Consider the following 26,051-nt stretch of genomic DNA (forward strand, 5'->3'; position numbering starts at 1 on the left):
CATTTGATACTGTTCTAACAATTACCTGGGTGAACAGTACAGTTACAGCTTCAATGTCTGTCATTTCTGCCATTGGTTCGTTTTGAATAACTCGGCTACTTGAACCACCAGACACAATCAAACTTCTTCGAAGTTTCGTAAATCAATATATATTACACTTAAAAAAGTAAAATACATCATATAGTTTGGTAGTTGCTTTATAATCTACGACTATACAATAATGATTAAAACAATAAGGTTTATTAATAAAATTTCCAGTTTATGGCTAAAATATACTTCTATTATGTTTCTGTATTAGAGCTGTATATTCTTTAAAAGAATAAATCTTACGTATATTCATCTTTGCGACGAGTACCTGAGTTTTGCTACGATGCCTTTGGCAACGCCTTTGTTAATGGGCAGTAATTTGTAGATACTTAAAGGAGGAACTGAGTGAATGAAAATTTTATCAATAATCCGTGTTTACATTTAGCACAGTAAACTACTGTTCAAAATACTCATGTAAGTATCGATATCACGCAACTAAACCATGCATATACTAGTTATAAAAGTCACATAGTCTTAACTAAAAATAATTATTATAAATCACATCTAGCCAAGATGTACCTTAATAACTCTTTTAAATCATAGCACCCCCGTATAAACATATAAACTGGCTTTGGAGATAACATTAAACAACACTTGCAAAATAAGCTGCAAATAATTAACAACAGCGGATTGCTACTACATCAGATAACAATACAGTACACATTTTTTTAACAAAAAATATTGTGTCGCACCGAAAATTTGATTTTTTCCAAATATGTGTCAAGCACTTTTAGGCCCGATTTTTCAAACTCCTAGTAACTTTGCCAACTAGATAAATGATGCAAGAAATGATCCAATAGGCAAAGTTGCCAGGGTTTTTAAAACCTTATTAATTTATCCCCATGGCCAAATAATTAAAGCTCTTAATAAAATAATACTAATCATTGTAGTAGCAACAGTTCAAAACAATGCGGTTAAAATAAACTTCTCTATGATACTTTAGTAAAATTTTAAAACACAAGAATATAAAGCTATAAAAAGTCAATTAACAGCGGAAAAAAGTATTTGAAAATCACAACACTTTAATAGTCTTTGTTCTTGATTCAACGTAATGAAACTTACACTGTGTTCAAAAAAAAGTCATAAATACATAAACCTACAGATTGTTCCAAATAAATTGTTATCAAAATAATAACTATTATTAATGTCAAATGTATTTTCACTGAATTATTATTTTGAAAACATGGAACCCTACAAGATCAGATCTAAATCGGGTAGGTATTCATTTGAAGACGTCCTATCTCCCCCGCTCTATAATACAACAGTGTTAGTTCTGGATTATCACTTCAAAATGTTTTGGATTTATCAATAGAAAGTCTAGACTTCACATTTAATAACAAAATATTAAAAAATTTTTATTGCAGTAACATTTATATATATTAGAATAACTCCACTGTTACCACTTCAACGACACTATAAGTAAATTAGTTCATTTAAACGATATAAGGAACAACTTCATATGAATATCCAGTTCCGGCTTAGATCTGTATCACGGATTGTCTATGACAAAAAACTACTCTACGTGTAAATTAAAACCCTAGTTTTCAATGACACTCTCTTGTAGCAATTAATAATTTGCCGACCTGACTCATAACCCGGACAATTGACAACTGTGATGCATTGTCGGTTTAAACCTCACGTTCTCGGCTACTTAATTGTATACCAAATCAGACATCATACGCCTCAAAAATTATGCAAACCACGTAAAAATTGTCCAATAGTATGTTTTCCGTTAAAACTTCTCTATCCCTCTTAACAGAAACGTTAATACCGTACACCTGCCTTTATAGAAAACACAAATTTATGTGATTAGGACATCGAGCTGCATGGTAATCTCGGGGAACCCATTTGAGTTAACACTCTATCGAGCCACTGTAAAGGACCATTTAAGTGAAGTTCTATCCAACATGGAGTTGATGTGACCGTTTGACGTCTGAAATTAAATAAAATATACCGGTTAATAATTGTTAATGTATTGGATTAATTAATGGATAATGATATTCCAACAATTGATAAAAACTTTCGAACGACATCATGTTAGAACTTGCTTATGACAACACCTTAAATGTCATTACATTATATCAAGTTTTGAAATATTAACGATATTAATATAATGATAAATAGGCCGTCTAAGAATTATTTTAGAAAAACAACGAACAAAAAACTTGCCTGTACTCAGCACCCCATCCTTTAACAAATGACATCCTGATTGTACACATTCTTGTCAACTGGTACACGGCCTCAAATCCTTGACTAACTGATTGAGACAACAGGGCAGCAAATTCTTGATTGTTGAATATCTTCAAATTGCAACCTGAAAGAAACATTCATATTATTAAAATCCTGTTAATCCATAAAACAAAGTCATGAAAACTTTACCAAAAGAATAATATCCATGGAAACGTGGAAATAAGGACAGAGTACCTGTCAGTCTCGTGGTTTCCATGGAATTTATCTTTCAGTTCATCTTTTCTGGTCACCTAAAGTTGTCAGTACACTGATCTAGTTGCATTCAAACATTTATTTATATGAATTCATTTGGCTTTATATTAGATGAACAAATTATGTGAAGTGGAACTGGAACTTACCCGGAGGAATCTTACAAACCGTCGCCGGATGCCATCCGTACCTCTGATTGCAATTAGGAGACTGAACGAAAATGCTTGAATCACTTAGACATTCCGCAAACACTTCGCCTCCAATATAATAGAGCCGCACTCCCTTACCAATATGACGCCGCGTCTGTTCTACCACAGTATTTCTGTTTACGTTTGATAGTAATCCTAAACAAAACCTAGATAGAATTAAAATTATGAAAGAAACTTTTACAATCCCGAAACTGAAAAAATAAATATTTCATCATAAGTTATTAAGACTCACCTTTCGGAATTGCTGGGATCTGTAAACCCATCTACTGTAATTGAGGGCTGACTGGCATGAAAAGTTTCCCCAACGCGAGTATTCAGTTCGTAGTAGCTTATACTGCACCAGAACGCAGGTTCACAGTACATTACAGGCTGCGCATCTACTGGAGGACTAGGTGTGAGTCTTGACAAGCCTGGAAAGAATTATAAATAATTATTAATGATAATTTCATTTAAAAAATGTATCAAAATAATTTATGGATCTTACTCATATTGTCATTAGGGTCAATTGGGTCGCCATCTTCTGACATATAACCTGGCGGTGGGGTTTCAGTGGGGGGAACAATACTCAAGGGAGATTCCATGCCAGTAGGAGTTCCGTTTGGGCAAATTCCAACTGAATCCATGTAACCACCGCTATGCTGCATAATCCTGTATGCAAATACCTAATAGTTCGTTTAGTGCAAAAGAAAAGTAATCTTACCCTAATGAATTTGTATTATGCGGAAAAGATGTATTCTCGGGTACTGAGGTGCTTAAATCTTCTAAGGAATGAGGGAATATGTTGTTTTCATCACAAGTTTGTCGAGGTACTAAAATTGCAGGTAGTGCTGAAAAGCAAAAAAAATTATATATCCACTCACTACATCAAATATAATTAATATATCGTAGATAATTACAGAATTTTATGTCGACGTACCAGGACTTTCTATTCTTGTATAATGATAAGGATTCACACAAACTTCATCCTTTTTAAGAGAATACGCATATTCACAGTGATCCAAAGCTCGCAATTCGTGGTGCGACTGTAACTCCGGCCATCTCCATAGTTTACAATATATTACATGAGGAAGACCTTTTCGTTGTTGCTGAATATTTCCCAAGTCAACATTTGGCCTTACTCTGAAATTAAGACATAAGATGACGTAATATATTATTAACGTACTTAATTTATGATAAGTTTACTTATTGAGGTTTGCAATAATCAAATATGCTTAATCTAATATTTCAACTATAGGCAAGAAGATTCTTTGGTTAATGCTCTTAGACAACTTTCATATACCGAAATGTAAATTTCTTACTAGAAAGAAAAATGCAAATTTTTGAAGTCTCTAATTAGCAACAACGCTTCGTAACTTAAATTAGCAACACAAGAGATGCTAAATTCTTTTAAATGTATAATGTTCGCGAACATTCGAGAATATGTTGCCAATATTCACAATATTTTTTCCTAATAGAATCTCATAACCCGTGGGAAATCAAACCCAGAGGAGACATAAGATTTGAATTAGGAAAAACCTATTAAGAGCATTTTCTTCTCAATTACATTCAGGAAAATTTCTGAGAAAAAAAACGTGAATTATTGTTGATTTTTGTATTTTTTTTAAGCTTAATGAACTCCAAGTTTTATCAAATCGGATTTCCTCTTAGAATAATTTTTTTTAATTATCATTTTTTCAATTCTCATAGATATTTTAGATAGCGTCACGTAAATTCATTTACAAAATAGATTTATAATGAGTACTAAAATTTAGAATGAACAACATTTCCTAATTCCTTCAATTCCTAATCTAACCGCCTCACTATACTGAAACTGAATAGCAATTGCGCTGCTAAACCTCGTTCCACGTTTGCGTCTTATTAACTAGAGCACCTCAAAGACCAGTTTCGATTCCACTAAATCTGATCAGTTCAACTAATCTCATTTCAATTAAACATAAATGGAACTAATCATAAAAAAAATCACCTTGCATTTGGTTGAGGGCAGCAAAAAGGTCATGAGAGATTGTGCTTTTTGGATATTTTTTACAAGTCCAACATTTGCCATAGACATTAACGATTTCTATCTGCACTTAATGGACTTGAGATGAACCAAAATGTTAATTTGAGACAAGGAACGCCCTAGGAATCCAACTTGACACTCTTTTAATTTTTCTGTATGCTAATGATCTGTCAAAGTTTTTTGTGGGAAAATATTTAGTAATCCTATTCAGAAATGTTGATGTAGTGCCCTAGAGTAGAAATTTCAATAACTAGTTGATATGAGAACGAGGCCCTTCAACTTAGCTTCAAGATGACTGATTTTATTTTTTTCTCTAGAACTGCCATGGAATTATCTGTTAAAAAAAAATGAATCAATCTGTCTTGATTCTTGACTCAGTGGGGTTTATGGACGTCTATTTTGCCGTTGCGTTACAGTACAAATCTCAAGTTCAGACAGTAGTGTCAAAGCTTAAGAATGGGTTTCTGTATCAACTCAGAAACTTTGCTTTTGTTAAATGTTCGCGCATATATTATTTTGTTGGCGTGCAGTTAATTCTAGGCTCTAGAAAGACATTTTGGGGGCCCTCAGCATTTATTAATTAGTCAATGCTGGGGATTTATCCGCGTGCATCTTGTAGAGGTTCTTTAAATCATTTGAGAGCCATGATTGCCATTTAAAAAAATAATAAAGGACACAGAAGCATACAGAAAAGACTCTATGTACTTATAAAGAAGTGGGTGAATTGACCATAGAACACAAGCTTGTGACTCTTCACTTTATGAGAAGGGGCTATTATTGCTCACAATTTAGTTAGTAATGACAGAATATTAGTTAGTATTATTAGTATCTGTATTGGATTGGTCCTAATCAGTAGATTTTCAATAAATCAGATCGTCGTTTCTGAAAAGGCCTATTATCACTTAATTTCTATTTTTTATGCTTGATAACACTTTAAAAAAAATTATTATTTTATTTTCAACCACATATGAAATGGCATTACTGACTGCAAAGTTTTGAAAGATTCACATTGTCCTCTACCTTCCTTGCCAATTTCTCAGATTGATTTTTTTGAAGTATACTGGATATAATTAAGAATTAAAGTAGATATAAAATATCTGTAACAATGAAACAAATATGTATGTAATACTAACATATTTAATAAAATTAGTAATAAAATTGGTACTGTTTCAACCACTGTTTAAAATTTCAAACCCTACTGATTCTGTAAAAAAATTCTTGTTTTCTAAATGTTGCTATTAGATGTCTTCAAGCCAGAAGGTAGTATGCAACATATATAACATTTAAGAATATTTTTAAATGTTATTCAAACATTTGTGGTCAAAAAGAAAAATGTATATTATTCTCAAGGAACTTTCGTTACTGTTTTAAGATTTTATTTATCTCTCTTTATTAATGAAACATTTATTTTCTCATATTGTAGCATACTACTGATTGCTTCACCTTCCCTTTTGTGTATCTCTATTAGATTTTTGAAAAAATAGATATTACAACATTTTTATATTGCAAATAACATCATGTAAACATTATGTTTTGTCAATCTGTAACTTCAGCTTTATGCCTATGTTGTGCTGCCTCAATTTATAAAATTGGCTTTATGTTATGCTTGTATTGTACTATACCAATCTATAAATTCAGCTCTATGGCCCTTGTAGATTGGTTGAGCCTATATTTTACTTTGCAAGCAGTTTATTAGTATATATATGTATGTATCTCCAAAAAATATAAGCAGGTATTAATTAAACTCAAAATCACAGATTAGAACCCCTGACCAATCTCAAATATAAAAATTATTATCATTAAATAAAATACAGTTTCCTATAATGAATAGAGTAGAGCCCACAATAATTCGATTGGTAGTTGGCATTTTCCAGACAATTAGGGTAGGTCACAAGCCCCACGCCAGACGCGGCGCGGTGAGGGGCAAACAAATCTATAATGTGACCTTAAACTTTGATCTTCAGGTTGAGCTTGATCTAGACAAAAGGAAACATTACCTTGGCACTGTCACGCATTTCGTGTTGTGGTTCTGCGAAGAAATGGCTCGTTCCAGCTCTTCCAAAGCCCCGGATTTCTTCAATTTCTTCACTAACGATTTGACGGCCTTCTCACACCATTTGTCGTCATCTGAACCTTTTTTCCAGCCCAGGAGACGTTTCACTACCGGTGGGGTGAATGACGGCAGCATTCCGTTCATTGCGTATTTGCGATATTTGTTAAATGTCAAAAAATCCGGTCGAATTTTCCGGGATTTCTCCCCGATTCTTTATTAATTATTAAAAGATTTTTTTTATTGTCTATTTATTATTTTTATAGCACGGCAACCATGTTTGTCTGTCTTTTATCCAGTTGACAATGACATGGCTATGACAGCAAATCTATAAGCATGCGGGATAATTTTCCTCGACTTGAATCACAATTTATAACCTCAAACAAATAGTTGATGTCTAAGAAAATATGTAATTAAAGCTTTGACAGTACTAGATTTGCAACTCAATAAAAGCAAAAAAATTACAAAAACGTTAGGGATATTGCTTTTTAAATGGTTATGATTTTTTTTATTATACAAGCCTTTTTCTCTTTTAGAAATTCCACCTAAATTTTCAAATTGAGTCTTGAAATGAATAGAAAATATAAGCTAAAATGGCGTCTGTCTAGGGGTTTGTAATATTCCGCTGACAGTGACTAATCGAGAAATATACCATATATCTATATATTTCTCTTTATTTTAACGTGGATATTGTACACAACATACAATGTACACAAAAGAGACACTACTAGTGCGACTCAAATCTGTCATCTGTTGTAATACCTATAACCTAGCTAATCTCAGCTGATTTTTGTTTTTATTTTTACATTATGTCATCGGAATTCGAGACGAATGTTTAATCGTGTTTTAGTTTTAAATGTTAATTTGTATAAATTGGAAGTAGCAGTTTTAACCCCTAATTTTTTTTCAAAGGTATTAGAGTTATTTCCAACAATTTAATATTTATCTAATCTTTAAAATATATTTCAAAAGTTCCAGTTAACATGAGTTCTTTAAATTCAATAATCCAAAAGGAATATAAATAATCAATTGATATGGCATCCAAACAATATAATCAGGTAATTTATTGTTTTTATGTTTTATCCTCAAGCTTTTATCGGTATTTATTTCTCTCTCATTGTCAATATAATATGATTTCTCAATTGAAACTGGCCAGTTAACTAAGTTGGTGTTCTTGATCATACAAAACATTTAGTTTTTATTCAAACTTCTATTGAATTGTCATGTACAATATCAGGTACCACAAATACATAGCACAAAATCAGGGCCTTCTTGAAATTCCTAGGCTTGCCCCAGAAACTACTTCCCAAAATAGAGCAGGTGAAAGTGCTGGAAATGTATTACAAGTTAGTAACCAAATTGAAAGTGTCAAAGTACTGCCTAATAAAACTGCACATATTGTACTGAGTGATAAACAACTAGAGGTAAAGGGCAATGTAATTGAAATTATTTTGTTTTTTACTCAGTACCTATTAATATATTTGCAAGGGTGATGTACATGGTACACCAGACCTACAACCATACTTATAGTTTTAAAATATTTTATTAGTAATTTTTAAAGCTACAAGTGTTTTGTCTGTAATTTGAATAATTTTTCAAGGTGACACTGATGGCATGTTGTGGCCACATAGAATTTGGTTTTCTTACTGTGGTTGTGTATGTTACATGGTGTATTGGTATTTTATAATATGCCATTGTTTATTTTTCAAATTATTTTATTTCAATAGAAGGTGAAAAGTGAAGAGGAAATTCAAACAAATGAGGAAATCATTGAGGAATTATTGAATTCCAGAGAGAGAAAATATTATACATGTTTTGTTTGTCTATAGGCACTTCACAATGTCACTTATGACATACAGTTGCAATAACTTTAATGGGAATAAATTTGGTATCTACATGGCATTTGATTTTTAACAAAATTGTATAAATATGTTAATTTTTATTTTACCTGATACACTTTTTGGTAGTATTCTGATGCTACAAATGTCAACCCCTTAGCTATGGTAACAATTCCCCTTGAAAGTTTAAATGGACAGGGGTTTCAAGTGATACATTATTTTAAAGATCTTTTCAATCTAACTTTATCTGACATATTACTTTTCATCTTAGAGTAAAATAATACTAAAATTTAATTGTTTGTATTTGTATTTTTTTTATGAAATATTTTTAAAATATCACAATAATCTGAGTATTCCTTCAGTACAAAATTGAGATAATTTCGTTCAATACAGAAAAGAAGTACTTTATGTAAGTTATAAAATTGCAAATAATACTTTATTTAACTGACTTTTATAAAATCGAAATTTTAATAAAGATTGGATATGGTGGCACAGTACGAACACAAAATGAGGTTGTTCAATTATTTTGACAAAAATATCCTTATTTGCTATCCATCAATCAAGATACCATAAGCAATATAGAAAAAAAATCTAGAGATCATGCTAATGTGAGAAACACCCTAAGGAACAGACCACAAAAATTAATGAAGAGTTAAAAGTTAACGCACTCTTGGCATTAGAAGAAAACCCTATTACATTAGCGCGGCAGATAACTAATGAAAATTTAATTAGTAATACATCCGTTTGGAAAATATTGAGCCTTATAAAATTTAAATACATCAAGAATTATTTGAGGATGATGGAGATCGACGCACTGAATTTTGCGAAAGGATTATGAATGCTGTTCAGCAATTAGAAATATATATGGAATGCATTTTTTTACTGATGAAGCAACATTTACATTAAATGGGCATGTCAATAAATAAAATTGTTGATATTGGTCTGCAGTGAATTCTCATTGGATGAGAGACAGTCACACGCAGTACCCTGCAAAAACAAATGTTTAGGCAGTTACCATAGGCTACCGAATATTAGGACCAATATTTTTAGATGAAAATATAAATGGCCAACAATATTTAAAATTTCTTGAAGATAAACTAATTCTTACATTATCCAATTTGTTTCTTAGTGAAGTAAATCTAGACATGTCGAACGCACGGATTTGTTTATAACAAAATAGAGCACCACCACACTTTGCTCAAAATGTTCGCTTATATCTAGATGAAACTTTTCTAAATCGATGGATAGGAAAAAGAAATTCATTAGAATGGCCACTGAGATCACCCGATTTTATTCCTCTCAATTTTTTTTTATGAGGGTATCTGAAATAGAAGGTTACAATATGAAACCACATGATATTGATGAACTCAAAGAACATATAGGACAAGAAATTAGCAAAATCACCCCAAACACTTTGGAAAATGTGAAGGATGACTGTTCCCACCACCATTTAGAGCTACGTCAAGAAGTCAACGATAAACATTTTGAACAGTTACTAAGTTAAAGAAAATATTAATTTTATCATTTAAAATTTTATTTATTTTTAATATTATTTTGCTCTGTGATGAAAAATAATATGTTAGGTAAAGTCAGGTTAAAAAGATTTTTAAAATGATATATCACTTGAACACCCTTTTTATTAAAAATTTTAGAAGTATCTGTTACCTTAGCTAAGGAGTTGATATTTGTAGCATTAGAAAACTACTAGAAAGTGTATCGGATAAAATAAACACTGACGCGTTTAAACAATTTTGCTAAAAATCAAATATCATGTAGATACCAAATTTATTCCAGTTAAAATTACCACACTGTAGTCCCAATTTTTTCTTGTTTTTAAAACTGCTAATTATGTTTCTACTATTTTAAAATTCATTCTTTTTTTTTAAATCAACAATCTATAACAGTTTGAAAAATGAAGTATTTTGCTCATATTTATTACTGAATGAATCACTGGTAGGACACTATGATTACTATGCTATATATATAGCTGCTAGCTAAGTATCATGTGTGCTATCGATAAAAGCTTGAATCGTCGTATTAAAGAAACAGAATATATGGGTGTACTACATGTCGCGCATGATGGTCATTGTAATCATAATTCATGTACACTCATTAGTGGTTTCCATAGTTGCAAATGTGTTAAATATACACAGTACCTGCTTTTCAAACTCTATAGTTGGAACCTCCATTAAATTGAGAGATACGAAGTTCATTTATTTCATTTACGATCGTCATGTCTTAACTAACTAAAACTTACGTTTTTGGACTGTTCTGTACCATTGTTTTAACTATCCACATCAGATCGACATTAAACTAACAACATGAGAAAACCCAAATATTTTTTTTTAATGAGCTTTTGAATGGGTAATACCGGCCTTAATTTAAAAAGTCATCTAGATGTAGCAATATTTTTTGTATCACTTGTCTTCTTAAATGTAGTAGATAAGTCTTGAAATCAGTATTTACTCCTTTGTATGTATTGACTGAATGTATAACTTGGAACTCTTAAGATTTAATAAGAGATTTTCAAATCATCAGTGTTACCAATAATTTTGTACATATACACAAAACACATGAAGTTTTGTTTTTATTATTTTATATATTTATGTTGTTTATATTTGTATAGTTCTTATCTTGTCTTAGGAACATGCCACTCCCCCACCCCCTCGAGATATATCAAAGGCAGATCTGGGCATCTGGACAGCTTGGGAACGTAAAAGCGATCAGGAGGTAGTACGAGAAGCAGCTTTAAAAAAATATGTACAGCTTGCAGTCAAATTTTTGAGCCTTAGGAGAAACACTCAACCTGAAAAGATTCATGAGATTATAAGCCAAGAGGTTTGAATAACAATTACCTCCTCTGCATATTGAAAATAAGTTATTTTGTAACCCATTTACGCAGGTTTTTAAATGGGTAGAGGAACTTCTGAAAAGAAAACTAATATTCCGAGTTTCCACAGTTTTGGAAAACATTGGTTTAGACCCTATTTGCGAGTTGCAAAGCTTATTTTACAAAACCAGAATATCAGATCAAAGAGAATATATAGGAAAACATTTAAAGAATAAAGAAGCTTTGCCTGAACACTATAATTGTTTATGGAGGTTTTTAGATGTTATTTTGGAAAATAAAATCTTGACGCGGCAGGATGGTTTAGAGGAAGAAAGTATACAATGTTTGGAGAAAAAATCAGAAGCTTGGAAGGATTTTGTTGCTGCTAAGTTGTTTTTAATGACAAATGGTGAGAAATTTCAATATAAATTGGAATATTTATTGAGTGTAATTTAATGCATTATTTTTAATATGGTAATAATACATTATATGGAAAATTAAGGCACTAGGACTTTATCTATTACAAGCATATAGTAACTACAAATATAGTACATTTTATAAGATGGATGTTTTGTAGAAAGTTGATTCTTAAAAGTTTATAATGTTTGTCATGGATTATATTAAAAAGGTTTTGGATATCAGACCAAGAAAAGATAAGAGAGGACTTATATGCAACTATTTATTTAATTTACAGTGAGTAGAAGGTGTTTTTTTTATATATATATATAGGTTGTTTGGGGTGAGTTTATTATTAATGATAGGAAAACACGTTTATAGATGTAGAGGCTTGTCTCTAAATCGACTGAAAATTTTATTGGATGAAATAAAAGAACATCATAATGGTAGACAAAAAAAATATTGGAAACTTTCTAACAAAACACTCCTACATAATGTAAAAAAAGGGGAATTAATATAAATTATTCCCCTTTTTTTAATATAAACTAGGTGCTTCTTTCTTAAAACTTGTATATATTTTTTTTACTTATTAACAAAGTCGCACACGTATAACTCGATTGTGACGACACTAAAAAAAAAGAGCGATGAAAACGTCTTTTCAGTCTTAAGTATAAAAAAACTGGGCACTAACCATGGGCGTACCCTGACTAGAGTGCAATTAAAACTGTTTAGCATAGCATAAAGGCAGTTATTATGCAGGATTTCATTCTTTATAAAAGGTTTCGACTCCAGACTGAAACACTGCTCTATTAAAATCATAAGGAATATCGCTAGGAAAATTCCTGCCGACAAGGCATCTTATGCTTAATCTTCAGAGAAGCGTTGTGATTCCATCCTGCACGATAACGCTAGCCATAGGCGTAACGCAGAAAATACGTCACCCTGGCCTACTTCATGACAAATTAAAAATAATAATAATAATAATAGAAAAATAATTATTAAATCCAAATCACATAAAGTCGACATCCTGTGTAGACCTATGGGTTAAGTACCTAGTAAGTCGCAAGTTTCCATAATTGAGAATTTATTTGAAATTAAATTTCACAATAATTGGGCTTTCTCGAGAATCTATATAATTATTCATCGTTTTTAACCCTTTTAAAAACACTGCACACATCAAGACGCACCACATTTAGAAAATATTAAAAAAAAATACAAAAAATGCTCATTCTGTATACTTACGGGTTGAGTTTTATTAAAAATATTATATAATGATGAGTAGATTTAAAAATCTATTAAAAGATTGAAAGTTTAATGAGCCTTTTATAGACTTTCTTGGTAGGAAGTTTGACTATGAAGACTGCTTTACAGGAACGTAGAAGTAGAGTCAATATGGAAATGTAGACAGATTTTGCGTTATTTAGCCATGTATAATGCTCACGTATAATTTTATAATATGAATTTTACTTTTGTAGGGTCTAGATTCTTTATCTGTTTTTCAAAAGAAGGCCCTAAATAATTGTATATAAACCAGTTTCATTCAAATATTGCAGCCTACGTTTTTTGTCTTCGATTTTTCCATTTATAGGTATAGCTATTCTGGATATGACAGATATTTAACCAAGTGAAAGTATCTTGAGGGCATTACTATGGTCTTTCACTCATCCTGTTCTCCCATCTTGACTATTTTTGACTAAATAATACAGAGATATGCGAATAATAATAATTTTCTAGTCACGACCTGATTAACATTTTAAAATTGACTATCACTTGGGATTCCTGCAAAGATAATGTAGATATGCTTTTAATGAATTTCGGTATTACAGTGGGCTTGGAGAAGGCTTTACATTAAGTTAACGAAACTATAAAATATTTCCATACATACAAACATTTTTCTTTGGTCTGTTATAGCATAATTCAGTATTTTGCATTAATCACAAGATTTTTTGTCTTGTTTACAGACTCTCGCCTGAATACCCAAATAAAATCCGAAGCGCTATGGACCCAACTTCTCTCCACCAACAACACGGATGTACTAAAACACTGGATACGAATCTCTTACTCTTCGAACTTCAATGTTTCAAGCATCGATGAAAATTTATTAGCTCTCCTAAAATCATATCCCATCACTGAAAATATGATTCACGTATTGGCCAACTCAAATTTACCTAGAGATAGTTTCGAGATAGTCTTAAACGAATTGGCTCAATTTGGAGTATTCATTGACTCAGAAAAATTGAACACTCTAAAAGTGCTTTCTAGAATTCAAGCTGTTAATGGCCTTGAAAATATGAGTGAGATATTAGGGCAGAAGTTTTCAAACTTGTCAATAATGGAATTCATTACTATATTTGTGGACTATTGTCTGGAGAATAATTTATTAGTAGTGCTCAATGAGTGCACTTCCAGCTTTGATTTGAGTACTATTCCAAAATTACGAAAGTCTCCACATTTGGATATGATTATGAACTTTCGTAAGTTGGTGCCTGATTTTGAGGAGAGGCAGCTGCGCGAAAACATCCTCATGGTGTCTGAGTACCTTAGTGAAGGCGATTTAGATAAGTTCTTCTGTGACAACCCGTTGATATTTCTGTCTTTCTTGCTCTTGAATGAAAATATCTCAGTAGAGAAATGCATGGATGTAGGGTCTCTGATGATTAACAATTGCAACGTCATTAATAGCCTTTCAAGTGCGATGAACCGATTTTCATTATTGTCCAATTTATATTCTCGTAAAAAGCATGGGATTGAGTGCCAGATAACTTACCTCGACTTAGTGGAGAAGCATCTGAAAATTAACGTGAAGATGATTTACCAATTCCGATTTGCGAATAAATCATTTCCAGATTTTAATTCTCCTGAGTTGAGAGAAAATGCCTATTCCAAAAAGCTAAATTATACATTTTACTTGAGACAAAGCCGACCCTATATGGCTTGTAAGCAATTCTATCTGAATAGTTTGAAGAATTCTTGGAAGATTGTTGATAGAGCAAAAAGTTTGGCTCTAAAGAAAGTTTCTAAGATCGCTATGAAAAATTTCTATAACGTCAATTTAACAGCAAGTTGTGTTGCTTTCTTAGAAGAAATTGGAGTTAGTTCACAACACCTTAGAATCAACAATAAGGCTGCTAATATCCTGCTTCATTCAGGGATGGATCAAGACAATGTTATTGCTTTATTGCTAGGGAACGAATCTCTTGTAATTCAAAACCTCATAGACGAGAACATTGTCAAATTCATTGACTTTACTACTTTAAAAGAATCAGGTAGCAATTTCATCAAGGCAGTAAATACCTATGAAATTGCAATAAAATTTAGCCGCATGCACAACCTTCCATTACCTGAAAGTTTTTTGAGAAATCTTAGCCAACAAAACCTATGGTTCCCTTTCTTGCTTTACGCAGAAATGAAAAACTACCCTGTGATACAAATAAAGGAGTTATGTTCCCATTTTAAAAACCCTAGTTTACGAGAGCACATTATTCACAGTGTTATGCACGATATACATATTGAAAAGCCGAATCTTTTGATGAAGGAGCGAGATTCGAGGAAGTACCTGTTATCGAAACTTGGAGTGCGTAGAAGTCTGGATTCTCTTGGAGGTAAAGCAGGATCAACAAAGTCCAGTAGTAGTAGGTCAAGTGGAAGCTTGGAATCGAGTGGGGGGTCAGAATTCTTGGAAATTGATATATCAAACACAAAAGCCACGTTGCTGCAGACGCTAATTAGATGTCACAATAGTACCGATCCTCCAAAAGCTCTGTTACAGGCTTGTCAGCTATACAGGTATCCATTGCTGGCCATTTTGGCGACTAGTTATGAAGTGAGTATTTTTATTTGTCGATAATGTATACAGGATGATCGTGACAGGCAAAAAGAGGTGTAAAAAGATCGAATTCATGATAATCCCAAGAAGCTTGAATTTGTATAAAAATTCTGGTACTTGAATTCTTATAAAAAACCGTAACCTCCTCTTTGAAATGGAAGTAATCACTACATATCCAACATTAGTTAAGATTTTATTTTAAATTGGTGCTTCTTGTATTGTAGTCTCTGAAAAGTTTTTACGACATTTCTTATTAATTTTTAAAAACAAAGTTTTAAAAGTTCGATACTTCAAAATGCTGGGGTAATGTCTATATATATATATACATATATATATATATAATGTATATGTTCTTTGCAGCCTGACTCAGTCATAACTAATTGGCTTACCTGGCTCGCAGTTTCTACTGATCTCTACGAAGTATTTACAAACTTTGAATCAATCACGGTCTCCAGCCAACAAGTTACGGACTTGCTGGATAGTTGCATGAAGAATAGGTTTCCAAAAACTATTTTTGAGAGTTGTGTTATATTTATACCTGTAAGTATGGGGTCCTGTGAATAATCAGTTTATCTGAATTGCCTGTTTTAGGATAACCCTCTAACACCATTTTGTGATTTTCTTCGCAGAGTGATTGATAAGGAGTGTGATTTTGAGTACTTAACACCTATACTGGACAAATTCAAAGATATGACAAGCCAAAAACGTGCTAGCATTTTAAGCCAAACTGATTACGAGCTTACTTACTTGAAAAACAAAATATGGCTGGATTTAACTGCTTTACAGCTACTTTGCTCTGCTCTAATTTATAACACTGAATCGCATTTTGAACAGCTTGTAATTGTGGATTTGCTTTGCAAAGTTGATATTCAGACCCACTTTTCTTGTGAAATACCTGATTTCAAGTGCCTTTCGGTTATTTTAAATACTATTTTTACCACTGAAGTGAAATTGAGTGTTAAGGACTTTTTGGATGCTTCTAAAAACAAAGAGGCAATAGAGAATTGTGTGAGCTCTTTGTTAAAATTAAATCTCTTGGCTGAGGCTCTCAAAGTAGCCGAATGTTCCGGGTTAGACACTGATTTAATAGTACTCAAGAAATGGCAGCACCAGTTTACAGTTAGAACTGATTCTTTTGAGGAATTTTTAAACAAATGCCATGCAGATTTTGATCTCCACGCAGTGAGTCCGGAATTGGTGATATCATTTTTTAAGGAAAGAGTTAGTGTTGATGATGTAGAACGTTATTACTTGCTGAAATTTTCCCACAAGTGGGCCTCTAAGCACGAATTGCCAAATCGTTATATTTTAGAACGCAAAAAGATCGTCGCTTACATTAAAGTACGCGAGGAAAATCACATTGGCATAGATGAACTTTGTGAAGAGAATAAAATAACTTATAAAGAAATGCTTCAACTTTTGAAAGACATTGAAGAGCCGCAGTCGTCGCTGACTTCAGATTATATTCAAAAACTGGAAAATTTACTGTCCGAAGCGTTGGATCAGCGAAAATTTTGGTTGGCTTTAAAATTACAAAAGATGTTTGTTTTGAAGAGCAATGATTTGGATATACTGAAGCTGTGTCATGAGCTAGCGGAAGGTATGGTGTTGCCACATCAATTAAATCAAGAGCAGCAGAGTGTTGTTGCTAGATTAAAGGAAATACAGAAGATTACTCTGAGGCGGAGGAGTGCTTATAAAAGTCCTAGCTTTTCTTCGGGTAAGTCCGTATGTACTTCTTTGGCTGGTATATACTTTACCTTTTGTTTCATTATAATTTGATATAGGGACATAGAAAATAAACCTTTAACGCTATTAAAGCTGTGAAAAAAAGAAATAATATTAAGATTCATATTGAAAAGTTCTTCGACTAATTAACTTTCGGAGCTTCTTGGTATAATAAAGTTATAATAATACTATTTACAGTTTTGGATAATTCTTTAAGTATTACGATTGTCCTTTTTGGATTTAAATTCATTAAGAATCAATGTGATTTTTCCGACTTCAAACGCTGAAATAGACGGATTTTTTTATATCTTAAGGTAACGTTTGGTTAGGTTAAAATAGTGCGTCTTTAACTTTCTTTATCTAATCTTTTAGATCTCAATGATATTACTTGAGTTTGACATCAGTACCGAAGCTTTTAATATATTTTTTCGTGTTTAGTTGAAGCTTGCAATTTTGTTCGTTTTTCCAAAATTTTATGAACTAAGTTCTACATTAATTTGTGCAAGTCGTCTGTATTTTAGCTTAAGTGTAATTATATATATAATATTTTATTGAAATATAAAATAAAAATCTTGATTATTGTTGAGAAAATGGCGTTTATCGTCACGTTGAAAGAATAATATAAATATTTCTTGATAAGATGGTGAGGGAAAACCTCTGTTTGCTACCCCGCTAACTAATTTTTTATTCGTGTACATTTTGTAAAATACATGTTGAGTTTTCTTTTTGAGCCTCGTATTTTGTAAAACTTAAACAACTAAAGAACTAAGATATATTGATTTAAATTATTATATTCGGGTTCAAGAAACTGTGGTAGAATATTGTATTTGCTCACCCTTGATATTTCTTCCAGAGATCAGTTATTTACAACTAATAGAAGAAGAACCTGAAAGCACAGAAACAAGTGAACACACAACGCACACCACTTTAGGTCTCATTCATTCACTAATTGAAAAGTTGGATCATGGTTCAGAGCTAGCCTTTTTAGTTTTCATGAAATACCGAATAAGCTGTAACATTGAAGTGTCATATGAATTAATTGTGTCTAACACTGATCCTATGAAACTATTAAAAGATGCCTTAAAAACAGACTGTTCGAATAAATTAGAAGTGGTTCATGATTTTCTGGAGGTGTTTGAATGGACCAAAGAGGATGTAAGTCATATTTTTTAATTTCTTTTTATTGAAAGTGTATAATGTTTGTTTTAAGATTACTGATTTTATATGTGATCAGTTTGTCTCAGCTGCTACAAGTTACTCAAAATCAAAAATTGAAATTTTTTCAATGTGGGATATAAAGGTTGTGGAACAATTCCACTTGATTTTAAGGGTGATTAAAGACGAAAGTTCCACTTTAGGGTATAAGTTATATAATTACGCCAGCGCTGTTCATAAACAACAGGTTTGTTCATCAGGAAAATGCTATTGTTGATAGTAAATTTTAGTATGAATATTCTTTTCTATAGGCAACAGCAGATTTGGATTTTAAAATAAGCGAAATGTCCTTGGTAGTTGAATTGTTGATAGCCTCTCATAGTTGTTTCACTGCTGATTGCAATATGGAAGGCATATCAACAATATTGAAAAAATGCCGAGGTGTAATTGATCATTTGTCCAAAGTGCTGAGCTGGAAATTAATTGTGCGCCTATTCACTGGTAATCCATGTGCCTCCAAAACTAATTCTCTCTAACCAATATATATTTATAGGTATCGGAAGATACACGGAACTCAATTACGTCTTTGACATCCTAAAGAAGAATCAAGAGTTCGAATTCCTCCTCAAGGGTTCGAAAAGAGATGGGCAGTTGAAGGCGGCCTGTATCGATTATTTAAAAAAGACCTGCCCTCAAGACAAACAATTGTACGAATGGGTGGCGATACACTTTAGCATGTACTCAGAAGTGGCGTCAATATGGGAGAGGGAGGCCAATAGTTATATAAAGAACTTGCTGGCTATTGCTTTGGCTGAAATGCAGAATGCCAAGCCTAATTCGAACGAACCTATCGAGTTTTTAGTGCTGACGAAGAGTGATGGAACACATATGTTTTTGCATCAGGTATTAATTTAACTATATCTTTCATATCTATAACCAGATATGAAAAAAAAATACAATGAAATTAAATAATTTTAATATAGATGTTCTTGGGTCCTTGTACCCAGTTTGTTGCTAATTTTGAAATTAGTGACGTTTGAATATTCCATTTCTACATTATTTTTGAATAATACGTAATTATGATTTAGCTGACTTAAAAATCTTTAAAATATGTAGGGCATCTCCGAATCTGTGAGAAATATTCCAGATTCATTTAGAACATATTAAAGGTAATATGACAAGTTCTAATACATTCTTTTTACTACAAACTACCTCTACGGAGATATGAACTCTTAAATTCCTTCAAACAAATTTGACTTACTTAGAGAATGATGTGATATATAATAATGAAATATAGAAAAGATGGAGAACCAAATTTAACAAAATAAAGCCTATTTTTGTGCATCACGTATGATAAAGGAAAAAGCGCAACAATATTTATTTAAACATTCGCATTACATTTTTAATCTTAAATTAATAATAATAAAGCATAAATAGATATAAAGAAAGGCCAAAGTATTTAAATCAAGCGAGCGAAAAAGCCAAGTTGCCGGTTCCTCCTTTTTCTATGTAATGCCATCGAAGAGGGTAGTTTCTTGTCTCACGCTGTTCCGACTTTTTCCCAAAATATATGAAGATTAGTCGATATTCTCCCTCAGTAAATAATGAGGCTCTAGAAATTTGATAGTTTTTCAAATTATGTATGTAAGATGTAAAAAAAAAATGTATACAGGTATTTCTTATATTTTGACAATTGAAAAATCTATAATGAGCTTATTATTTACGTTACGAAAAAACCTAAAACAACACCTCGTATATTATTGCAAATTAAATAAAATTGATAATGAAAATGTTTTTATGGTAGTTGGTTCAGTTATCGAAAATCCCAATATTACTCAAAATTTGATATCCAAAGTTACGAACATTAGTCAAGCAAGTGTTTCAAGAATTCTTAAAAAATATAGTTTTTATCCGTATAAAATCCAGCTTTGCCAAGAACTTTATGCATATGATTTTGACAACCGAACAGAATTTTGCACGTGGGTGTTAGATAATGTGGCAGAAAATGAAAACTTTTTCGATGAAGTTCTATTTAGTGATGAATGTACTTCCCAAAACAATGGTCTTGTAAATACACACAACTTTCATTACTGTTCTGATTCGAACCCTCATGAATACAGAGTCATGAGAAATCAGAATAGATGTTCCGTTAATGTGTGAGGTGGAATACTGGGCCCATATTTAATTGGACCATATTTTTTGAAGGACCTTTAAATGGTGTGATGTTTCTAAATTTCCTTTTACACCAATTTCCAGTATTATTAGAAAAAGTCCCTTTAACTATTAGAACCACCATGTGGTTTCAATTGGATGCAGCTCCGCCTCATTATCATCACGAGGTTCGGCAATTTTTAAATGCCAACTTTAAAAAAAGGTGGATTGGAAGAAATGGATATCAAAATTGGCCCCCCAGATCCCCGAACTTAACTCCACTAGATTTCTTTTTGTGGGAATACATAAAAGGAATTGTCTACAGTACGCCTCCGACAAATTCACAGGATATGAAAACACGTATAAGAGACGCGTTTGAAACTGTTACTCCGCAAATGCTTTCCAGAGTTAGTAGTAGTTAAAAAAAAAGAATTTGTAAGTGCCTAGAAATGGACGGTAGACATTTCGAACATCTATTATAAATATTTTTTTCTGTTTTATGTTATAGTTGATATGTGATTTAGAACTTTGAATTGAATAACACCAAATGGCGCAAAGAACAATTATTTAGCGTATTCTGTAAAAACGCAAAGACTTAGTTATGAACACCCTAATACCATTCAATAGGTAATTAAAAATTAATCAAGTTATAGTCACTTAAAGTTCTTATTTGATTAGTTTTCATTTTTGCACATCCTGTATAAAATGGCAAGTTGATCATGATTGGGATATAAAATATGATCTATTGTTACACTATACTGTAAATTACACTTGCATAACTTAAATACTTCTTAAGTGTTTAAAACATGAAAATTAGGTCAAATTTTGATAAAATTCAAATTATTTAAAAAACCTTACGTTTTAGGTATAGTAAACCTTATTAAAACAGACACTTATTTTGATCGGAGAATCCAAAAATGCAATAATATACAGAGGGCTCCATTAAAAAAAAACACAACTTTTATACTTTTAGGGCGGTTGGGACACCCTGCATAATATGAAAATAATTTTAAAAAGTAGCCATAATAGATCCCCATATAGCCCCAAAGTGAAACCTTTTGAAAGCCTCGTATTTTAGCCACAATATTCCGCGCCGTATAGCGTGAATAACCCTGTATAAAATATGCATATTTATATTTTCTTTATGAAATTTTTTTCACAATATATAGTTACTTAAAATAAATCAACATACAGAAGTAGTAGTTTCAAATATCTGTAGTCTTTTGGCAATAGTACAGGCATTGTATTCTTGATAATATAACCAATGAACATGGCTCGTTCTTCTCTGGTAACTGCAGCAGCTAGTCATGGTCTTATTAGCCAGTTGCAATTTACTTTTGTCCTCTTTTTCCTGTATCATTAACAGTTTATCTAAGAACTGGATCTCCTTGATTAATTATTTTGAAGAAATTTGAACTGTTGCAGGTTGCTAGTAGTGATGGACTATTTAGAAGCCTTAATACTATGCACCACACCTCAAATGGCAAAGTTAGGGTGTGGTGCGTAGTGAAATGAAGTAGCGTTTTGAAGGGTGGCAATTGGTACACGTTGACTGAGGAGGAACTTAACGCATAATAACTCGAGACGATCGAGATTTCTCTATTTATACTTGTTTCTAGTGTGTTCAAGCATTACAAATGGGCAGGGCGAAGTTCAATGAAGCGAGTAGCGTCTGTGCGTCGTCTCATTTGCTAAAGTTGATAAGTGCGCTATGAGCGTGATTAGCTATCTATCTGCAGCCTAAATGCGATGATAGATTTATTGATTGAGGTTATCAGAAAAGCGTCAAGTTTGGCCGGTATTAAAAATTACATTACGAGAATAGTAACAAGCACATTAAAAGAGACACAAAAAATTGCAACCAAGTCGAAGGAGAGTCAGTAACGTTCTTAATAGTCATTAGTAGAAGTAACATACCTTACTTTAGAAATACGTGCAATTGTTTTTATCACGACTTACTGCTGTCGTGTCATCAACTTATTGAAATCTTAATTCTGTTAATCTCGACAAAATAACATTTGTTTTGTTTGGATTATGAAATCCTGAAATATCACAGGTTTTGGTCACGGAGATCTCAAAGCATCAGGACGAGTTAGTTGATAATTGAGTATAATTATATTTCCTGCTATACATATGTCATTCTAGCCTCATTTGCGGTCTACTCGTAAAAAAATAGAAAAATAAGTATTACATAAAACAGGTACATGATACAGTAAAAAAATACGGACAAGAAGTTTGACTTCATCGCCCGTAAAAAAACACATTTAAGAGGGTAAGCGTTTTAAGAAAATTAAAACCAACCATTTTATGAAACACAAGACTACTATTTTGCATTAAAGCTTGGACTTAGTTATATAGGATGGCCCACCGTGTTTTTTTGTCTTATGCAGTAAAAAACATGATAACGTTTGGATCTGGCAATTTTAATTTGAAGGGGTCATACTTATTTGGTATAATTATTTTTCTAACTTTAACCTCTGAGCAGGGATGAATTTCACCCTGAAAATCTTAAATAGAAACCGGTATCATGATATACATAATTTTAAAGATCATTCAATTGCCTTGTTGATGCTACCTTATTTTTTAATTTGAGATGATCAGTTTGTGAGAAATTAAGATTTAAAAATCATGTTATCGATTTCACACTAATTATTTTAATTTAATAGATGCTGAAAATGACCACCACCAATCTCCATATATAGTGGAGACATTGTTCAACATGCTTTCTGACATTATTGAACATTATTGGAGTTATAAGATTACATTCGTGTACAATAGGTTGGTCCAAGCCTTTAAGTGATTTAAGTTGTTTCACATAAGTTTTTATATGTATATACAGGGTGTAACACATTATCAGAGCGATGTTTTGAGGGGCGGTGGTACTATGCAAAACAATAAAATAATGCTAATAGGCCTATCGTCAAAAATGCACCATCTTCGGTATACTGGATGGCAAAATTTGATATTTTTTCTCATATTTTCCACGTACGTATACCTTAAGTTACGCTTTTGAAGTTTTATACACATATTTCTGTTAAGATCCTCTGCAACAATATGTCAAAATGATTGGTAGCCATACACAATGTGTTAGGTTTTTTGGTTTATGTACTATTTTATACTTTGCATCTTTTTTGGAAAATTCTTTATAATACGTGATACCAAATTTAAACTCCTCCTTCAATTCTTTAGCTTTTTGGTTTCTTGCAGTATTTTCGTATCTTTCACCGTTCGTAGAATTTGCAATGATATTCATCGATGTAAATTAAAAACGTTATGAAAGTAAGGAAAAAAATCATAAAAATAAATCTAAACGAAAACAAAAGTGTAAAAACTGTTGAAAATGGCCTCCCCCTACTGAGATACAGGAGTCCACTTTTTTCTCATACACCAACGGAGTCTCTCAAATATTCCAGGAGTATTATAATATTGCATTCAGGACTTTTTTGGGGACAAATGAAATAATTGTTTCAAATTTAAATTGAAGCAAAAGAGAAATTTCGAAATAAAAAAGTGGATTCGTGAAATATCATTCGCAATACTCCTGGAATGTTTGAGAGAGTCCCTTGACGAACATAGAAACATAAGTGAAAACAGCATACAGAATAGTCTATACTTTGTTTTTATTACTAGAGTTGCTTTATTTAGGCAATGGACAAATACGTCTCTGCAGTTGAATTTCATTCAAGAGGGGAAAAACTTACCAGCGCTATGAATGCTATAAAACAAGCAGAACTACTAGCCCTTCAAAAATCTCTGTTGAGAGAAGTTAATATAAATCAAACAGTCCCTTGTTTATTAAACCTGACTGGCCCAAAAATTGCAAAACTCATGAGCAAAGAATTAAAGTAAGTTTTGTTTGAAAATTAATCTTTTGTATTTGCTGTAATAGTTTTTCTCATCAGTTTCCATCAATCAAACATCCTGGCTCAAGCCTACAACTTTAGCCCCGACTGGGCCCAAATCCTCTACGAACAGGCCATTCTCAACACTAATATAACGTTTTTTGACCAATTCGTCGAAACTCTAGGAATAACAGATGAAATTATCCAAGATATTGCAAGAAAATTTCTAGGCAGCAATTTGGCAACTGGGCAACAGTTGATGAATATCAAACACATATTGGAACTAATAGAATCTCTTCATTTGAAATACAGACTGGCTAGCGAGTTGGGATTTAGCGGTTTGGCGTTAGAAGTTATTAATTCTGAGAACATTTTTTATTTGAAAGATACAGTTTGGAAATCTGGATATAAAGGTAAGGCATATTTTTTTTAGTTTGTGGATTCTGGTTAAATGCTTTAGAAAGTATAAGGGAGGCAAGAAAACTTCTACAATTATGTTGAAGTAAATGTAAAAAATTTAAGCCTTTATTATCGAGCTAAGGGCACATATTTTTAATTTCACTTCACTTAAATAAGCGAAATGAGTATTTTATCTGATGAAACGCAAATTATGAGCTCTATGGGGCTAAAACTTTTACAGGAAAACTCTCAGAATCCAGTGTAGTTTTTAAAGAATTCTTATAATATATTTATTTTACCACATAAACTGCAACATTTATTTTCAGGTAATTTCTCTAAAAGTGACGATTCGTAATAGCGTCCCTATCTGGAAATGACTATGTGTGACTGCAAAATAGAGTAAGGAAAGTTGCTTTTCCGTTTTTTTTAGTTGAAATATTTTCTGTTCATTTATATCTTTTCTCGAAGTCTCTAAAAATGCGTTTTAATTTTACTTTAAAAAGCGACTAATCTGATTATATCCTAAGGTTAATTGGAGCATATGATACTTTTTTATTTCTAAACAAAATTTAAAAAATTAATAATTTGTCTCACAAGTATAAAAACATATTTGCATTTTCCCTCTTTAGTAAGACGGAACCAGAAATTCCTATTACTAAATAACTGTTATTGACCCTTATGACGCAATAAAAATGCTACCAAACAGGCCTATTACAGTTATATGTTACACGTATATTGTTTAAGCCTTACATGTACGAAGACTTATTCTCAAAAAAGCTACAAGAAAGAAATAACAATTCGCCTTAAACGTATAGAACTTATTTATTCTCTTGATAATTCTTTCGTTTTACCCATCAGAAGGTGGATTTCATTTTGAAGTTTTTTTGGAATTAAATGGAGAAAATACGTAAAGTATGGTTGAAATATAAATTAAGTGCAAAATTATAATTTTAATTACGACCAAATTGTAATCTGTGATACTGTTAATAATCTGATTAATATACATATATTTATAACTATTAGATAAAATTAGTTTAATAATTAATCGGTTTAATACATGTCGAAAATTTGGAATACCATGTGAATATTGTACCTTTTTTTA

General features: G+C 31.9%; 2 protein-coding genes across 6 annotated transcripts; one reads left to right on the forward strand and one right to left on the reverse strand.

Annotated features, from left to right (window-relative positions):
- Positions 1-133: 133 nt before the first annotated feature.
- Positions 134-7,089, reverse strand: Smox (Smad on X). The gene is made up of 8 exons (XM_066296176.1): positions 6,732-7,089; positions 3,652-3,854; positions 3,436-3,562; positions 3,220-3,383; positions 2,968-3,145; positions 2,676-2,881; positions 2,257-2,401; positions 134-2,020 (listed from the first exon to the last, which is right to left on the reverse strand). Exons 1-8 carry the CDS (start codon positions 6,929-6,931, stop codon positions 1,897-1,899), a joined length of 1,347 nt encoding a protein of 448 aa, XP_066152273.1. The 5' UTR covers positions 6,932-7,089; the 3' UTR covers positions 134-1,896.
- Positions 7,090-7,572: 483 nt separating this feature from the next.
- Positions 7,573-26,039, forward strand: LOC136346736 (spatacsin). 5 transcript variants are annotated; one of them, XM_066296111.1, is made up of 14 exons: positions 7,602-7,696; positions 7,757-7,842; positions 11,266-11,460; positions 11,525-11,861; positions 13,810-15,671; positions 16,035-16,214; positions 16,266-17,394; positions 18,256-18,557; positions 18,613-18,804; positions 18,869-19,058; positions 19,111-19,460; positions 24,354-24,553; positions 24,611-24,963; positions 25,276-26,039. In XM_066296111.1, exons 2-14 carry the CDS (start codon positions 7,819-7,821, stop codon positions 25,302-25,304), a joined length of 5,343 nt encoding a protein of 1,780 aa, XP_066152208.1. In that variant the 5' UTR covers positions 7,602-7,696; positions 7,757-7,818; the 3' UTR covers positions 25,305-26,039. The 5 variants fall into 5 exon arrangements, with proteins under 5 accessions (XP_066152206.1, XP_066152208.1, XP_066152207.1 ...); XM_066296109.1 differs by lacking the exon at positions 7,757-7,842 and having other exon boundaries at positions 7,573-7,696; XM_066296110.1 differs by lacking the exon at positions 7,602-7,696 and having other exon boundaries at positions 7,705-7,842.
- The last annotated feature ends 12 nt before the right edge of the window (positions 26,040-26,051 follow it).

Source organism: Euwallacea fornicatus, chromosome 24 (genome assembly GCF_040115645.1).
Source record: "Euwallacea fornicatus isolate EFF26 chromosome 24, ASM4011564v1, whole genome shotgun sequence".
Lineage (NCBI taxonomy): Eukaryota > Metazoa > Arthropoda > Insecta > Coleoptera > Curculionidae > Euwallacea > Euwallacea fornicatus.